Source organism: Triticum urartu, chromosome 5, assembly GCF_003073215.2.
Source record: "Triticum urartu cultivar G1812 chromosome 5, Tu2.1, whole genome shotgun sequence".
Classification (NCBI taxonomy): Eukaryota; Viridiplantae; Streptophyta; class Magnoliopsida; order Poales; family Poaceae; genus Triticum; species Triticum urartu.
Window position 1 is genome coordinate 362,008,856 of NC_053026.1, and position 5,844 is coordinate 362,014,699.

The 5,844-nt window shown below is 54.9% G+C and overlaps 1 protein-coding gene across 1 annotated transcript; it reads left to right on the forward strand.

Moving 5' to 3' along the window:
* Positions 1-3,630: 3,630 nt before the first annotated feature.
* Positions 3,631-5,630, forward strand: LOC125556003 (endoglucanase 4-like). The gene is made up of 4 exons (XM_048718807.1): positions 3,631-3,858; positions 3,955-4,461; positions 4,541-4,993; positions 5,082-5,630. The coding sequence occupies exons 1-4, from the start codon at positions 3,649-3,651 to the stop codon at positions 5,409-5,411; spliced, it is 1,500 nt and encodes a 499-aa protein (XP_048574764.1). The 5' UTR covers positions 3,631-3,648; the 3' UTR covers positions 5,412-5,630.
* Positions 5,631-5,844: the final 214 nt, after the last annotated feature.

Here is a 5,844-nt window from a genome sequence, read left to right on the forward strand (position 1 = left end):
TTCCCTCGGTCGGAGCGGGTAGCGATGGGGGCCCACGTTCGCCCGTATTATCCCCCTCGGTATCTTCCTTCAAGGGTTCCGGGCAAGGTGCGACCTCGAGCATCTTCTCCAATATCGGATTTTCCAAACCCTCAAGGAGGGGGCCAAACACCGAATCATCTTCGCCTTCGTTAGCCACTCATGGTCAAAAGGCGAACTCTCAAAAATAACCTCGAATAAAAGACAGTGTGTTCGGCTAGAGGATTTCTTACTTGTTCGGTGGCGCGATTACTGCTCAGGCCCATGTCCTCGGTGATATCCGGACACTCCACTTGAGGTCCAAAGAATGACTTGTACATCTCCTCGTGCGTCAGGCCAAGGAAACTTTGAATGGCACATGGTCCCTCTGGGTTGAACTCCCACAAGCGCAGGGGCCGGCGTTTGCAAGGCTGGACTTGACGAACCAACATAACTTGTATTACCGCAACCAAATTAAAATCTCCCTCGAAGAGATCTCTGATGCGGCTTTGCAGCATAGGCACGTCCTTGGCTGGACCCCAGCTCAGGCCCCTGCTAATCCATGACATCAGTTGTGGTGGGGGGCCCGGGCGGAAAGCGGGGGCAGCCTCCCACTTGGCACTTCTGGGAGCCGTGACATAGAACCACTCCCGTTGCCATAATTCGGATACCTCTGGAAAGGAACCTTTCGGCCATGGAGCTCCTGCCATCTTGCCTATTGATGCACCTCCGCACGCTGCATGCTGCCCCTCGATCACCGTCGGTTGTACTTCAAAGGTCTTGAGCCACAGGCCGAAGTGAGGGGTCACACGGAGGAAGGCCTCACACACAACAATAAATGTCGTGATGTGGAGAAAGGAGTCCGGAGCTAGGTCATGGAAATCTAGCCCGTAATAGAACATCAAGCCCCTGACGAAGGGATCCAGAGTGAGGCCTAGACCTCGGAGGAAGTGGGAGACGAACACAACGTTCTCGTTGGGTTCGGGAGTAGGGACGACCTGCCCTCGAGCAGGTGGCCGATGCGAAACCTCGGCGGTCAAGTATCTGGCCTCCCTCAACTTCTTAATGTCCTCTTGCGTCACGGAGGAAGGCATCCATCGGCCTTGAAGGCTGGATCCGGACATGATTGAAGATCCGGAGCACCTAACCTGGGCTTTGGGTGTTAGAACTCGAGGCGGGGGAAGGATTTGGTTGAGCACGAGAGGGAAAAAGCGAAAACCTTGTCCCCTTATAAAGAGGGTGAATATCAAGCGTCCTCTCCATAGCCGTTTTGGACTTAGCTATAATCTAGGAGTCCTAGACACGGTTGGGTTACCCACGAACCGCATTAATGAGAATCTCGTAATCAGGGGAACACGATCTCCGCTTTGGCAAGACGTGTCAAGAAACCGCCTCGCGTTATGTGTGGAGCTGGTTAAGAGAAACGGTTCGAATAATCACCGGGCCACGACGTAACGTCGTGTTGCCAAAACAAGCTAGCGGATTAGATCTGCGAAAGCATTATTCTCTCTACGGTGGAATGTGGAACTTATTTTGCAGGGCCAGACACTATCCTCGTATTCAACTTCTTCTGTAATGTATTCGGAGAAGGAACCCGCCTTGCAATGCCGAAGACAACTGCGCGCCGGACTCATCGTCATTGAAGTCTGGTTCAGGGGCTACTGTGGGAGTCCTGGATTAGGGGGTCTCCGGACAGCCGGACTATCTCTATTGGCCGGACTGTTAGACTATGAAGATACAAGATTGAAGACTTCGTCTCGTGTCCGGATGGGACTCTACTTGGCGTGGAAGGCAAGCTAGGCAATACGTATATGGATATCTCCTCCTTTGTAACCGACCTTGTGTAACCCTAACCCTCTCTGGTGTCTATATAAACCGGAGGGTTTTAGTCCGTAGAACAACAATCACAACATACAATCATACCATAGGCTAGCTTCTAGGGTTTAGCCTCTCTGATCTCGTGGTAGATATACTCTTGTAACATCCATATCTTCAATATTAATCAAGCAGGACGTAGGGTTTTACCTCCATCAAGAGGGCCCGAACCTGGGTAAAACTTCGTGTCCCTTGCCTCCTATTACCATCTGGCCTAAACGCACAGTTCAGGACCCCCTACCCGAGATCCGCCGGTTTTGACACCGACAGTCGGCATAATTGTCATAAACACTAAATAAAAATTATGGGTTAAACTAACAAACCACAAACCACTCTACTTCTAGAGCATTTGAAATGAGCTAAACTAGAAGTGAGAGATGAAAGGATGAAGTTGATAACCTTTTAGAACACTTGTGTAGTTGGTGCACCGTCAAATCTAGACAAATCTTGGGGAAAATGTAGCTTGGAGGTCGAGCTTGTAGAGGAGAAAGCTTAAGTGTGGCTCGGACATTTCATCAAACACCTCATGTACATAGGAGGTAAGAGCAGAGCAACATACACCTCCCACACGCCGGCCGGCCAAAAAACAAATGAGTGAGTGGGCAGGGACGAGCATATATATAGGCACCTCTTTAGTCCCGTTGATGGCTAGAACCACTTGAACCGGGATAGAAGACTGACCTTTAGTCCCGATTCTAGTCACCAACTGGGACTAAAGGGGTCACGCCAGGAGCGAGGCCCTTTAATCCCGGTTTGTGTCTGAAACCGAGACTAAAGAGGTCAGACGAACCGGGATTGGTGTCTACCAAGGCCTGGCCGGCGCCCTGGCCGCTTGACCCGGGACTGATGCACCCATTAGTCCCGGTTCGTAATACGATCGAGACTAATGCTCTGATCTGACCAGGACCAAAACCCTGTTTTCTACTAGTGCAAGATTGTCTCTAGTCATACGTTCCTTATGGGCTACTAGTACCATGGCAGAAAGAGTGAAGACAGGTTGCACCGACAAGACATGAAAGCACAACTTTCTCCTCAAGTCCCGCGGCCAATCCGCCCGTGAGTCAAACGGCTGTAATTAGCGACGGCCGCACGCAGAAAGCTACTCCTCCTATACGAGTAGTACTCTAGTTAACTGGAGCAAATTAAGCAGAGCGCAGTTCGGACCACTACGTACGGATATATCAAGCTGCGTCTGTATCAGCGGCAGGGCGCCCTTAATCCCGTGCCTGCCTCTAAATGGACGCTTGCTTCTACGCAGGCCGGCCAGAGTCTGGATTCACGCCGGCGGCAACCGCGCGCGCGCCATTTATGCATGCACTGATGAGCCATTCTCTCTCTGTCTCTCTCGAAATCGGGTTTCGCAACAAAAAGCAACCAAAAAGTATGAGAACAAGTCGTCACCTTAAAAGGAACGGGATAATGCGCCAGGAAATCAAGGCGAACATCACGTAGCGTGCTCGTATATTCGTCTAGTACGATATGAATCCCATCCCGTTCTATAATAATCTCTACCAAGGGCCACAGTAGAAGCTATCGCTTGTGCTGACGGTCGATCCGTCCGTGACGACGGGTTTGTAGCATTCGCTGTCCCGCGAGTCCGCGACACACACCACCCTTCCCGGTCGCTTCCAATCTCGGACGAACAACTACCATAACTGTCAGGTCGCCTTCCATGTATACCACCACCTTTCATGGAGTCGAATCAACTGATCGACCGCTATATATAGTCCTACCGTGGAGTATGTAGCTAAGCACCAACGCAACGAACATCCAGACATGGGATCCTCCAAAGCTTGCATGTCGACTCACCTGATCGCGGTCCTCTGCCTGGTCGCCGGTGCGCGCAGCGCCGCGGCGTTCAACTACGCGGACGCCCTCGACAAGGCGGTCCTCTTCTTCGAGGCGCAGCGCTCGGGGAAGCTGCCGCCGGGCCAACGCGTGGCGTGGCGCGCCGACTCCGCCCTGTCCGATGGCAACGCCTCCAATGTACGTACTTACTCAGACGACAAGTCCTGGACACATGCCACGCATGTCGTTAACGAGAGTATATCCATTGATGTGTGTCTTGTTGGCTTTGATCAGGTGGACCTTGTCGGCGGCTACTACGACGCCGGGGACAACGTCAAGTTCGGCCTGCCCATGGCGTTCACGGTGACCATGCTGTCGTGGAGCGTGGTGGAGTTCGGCGGCGCGATGCCGGGCGGCCAGCTCGCCAACGCCGAGGCGGCGGTGCGGTGGGGCGCCGACTACCTGCTCAAGGCGGCGACGGCGACGCCGGGCGAGCTGTACGTGCAGGTGGCGGACCCGTACCAGGACCACCGGTGCTGGGAGCGGCCGGAGGACATGGACACGCCGCGCGCCGCGTACAAGGTGACGCCCCAGAGCCCCGGGTCGGACGTGGCCGGCGAGACCGCGGCGGCACTGGCCGCGGCCTCCGTGGTGTTCCGGGCCCGCGACCCGGCCTACTCGTCCAAGCTGCTCCGCGCCGCTCGGCAGGTGTTTGATTTCGCGGACCGGTACCGGGGCTCCTACAGCAACTCGCTCAGCTCCGTTGTGTGTCCCTTCTACTGCTCCTACTCCGGCTACCAGGTAAACAACCCAACAACCTGAAACTGCACGTCAACACAACATGCATGCATGCACACACATAATCCATGAATGCATGCAGGACGAGCTCCTTTGGGCGGCGACGTGGCTGCACCTGGCGTCGTCGCCGTCGCCGAGCTCGCAAGGCATGTACATGTCGTACATCAACTCCAACGGGCACAATCTGGGCGCGGAGCAAGACAGCTACACCGTCAGCTGGGACGACAAGCGCGCCGCCACCAAAGTCCTCCTCTCCAAGGTGTTGCTGCAGAACCGGGTGGAGGGCTTGCGCACGTACAAGGCGCACGCCGACAAATACATCTGCTCCCTCGTCCCCGGCGCCGGCGGCTTCCAGTCGCAGTACACGCCAGGAGGCCTCCTGTTCAAGGAAGGAGATAGCAACATGGAGTACGTGACCTCCACGGCCTTCCTGCTCCTCACCTACGCCAAGTACCTCGGCTCCACCGGCGGCGCCGCCTCCTGCGGCTCCACCGCCGTCACGCCCTCCACCCTCGTCTCGCTCGCCAAGAAGCAGGTACGTTTGACGTTTCCATGCATGGCCCCTACAAAAACCATTAAGATTGGCAGGAGGAGGCTCATCGGTCATTTTGGCTGGCACGCAGGTGGACTACATCCTGGGCGCGAACCCGGCGGGGATGTCGTACATGGTGGGGTTCGGGGCGCGGTACCCGAGGCGCGTGCACCACCGGGGCGCCTCCATGCCATCGGTGCGCGACCACCCTGGCCGCATCGGCTGCGACGAGGGGTTCCACTACCTGCACTCGTCCGACCCGGACCGCAACGTGCTCGTCGGCGCCGTCGTCGGCGGCCCCGACCAGAGCGACAGCTACTCCGACAGCCGCGACAACTATGCGCAGGCCGAGCCGTCCACCTACACCAACGCGCCGCTCGTCGGCGCCCTCGCCTTCTTCGCGGGGCCACGCACGGCATAGCCCAAGTAGCGTAAACGAAATGTGTATGCGATGGTTGAACTTGAACGGTGTATCCGTGTATGTACGAGTTTTTCTTTTAAGCTTGCTAAAACTCAGTCGACTAAGATTTTAGTCTAAGTCTCAGTCAATTGCATAGCCATTAAATTTGAGCACCATCCAACGGACCACTCGTCAATTTGTCACACCGTTTGCAACATATCTTCTGTTGGTTGGCGCATTTGTCTTGCTGGTTGTAGCATTTTATTTCATCAGACACAACATTTGCCCTCGTTGATTGTAGCACACCATCTCACCAGTCGCAACATCCACCATTAATGGTTACATCGTTTAGTCTCAACAGTTGTAGGGTCTCTTGTTGTTGCTTGCAGCACCGCTCAACATTTTTCATTCCGGTAGCAACTGGCAGAGCTACATTGAGGCAAAACTATGCCAT

Bases quoted from the DNA above. Each gene is read 5' to 3' on its own strand.
- LOC125556003 (XM_048718807.1), top strand. From the start codon at position 3,649: ATGGGATCCTCCAAAGCTTGCATGTCGACTCACCTGATCGCGGTCCTC. The intron at 3,859-3,954 runs GTACGTACTTAC...GGCTTTGATCAG, and splicing joins CCGATGGCAACGCCTCCAAT to GTGGACCTTGTCGGCGGCTA. The intron at 4,462-4,540 runs GTAAACAACCCA...GAATGCATGCAG, and splicing joins GCTCCTACTCCGGCTACCAG to GACGAGCTCCTTTGGGCGGC.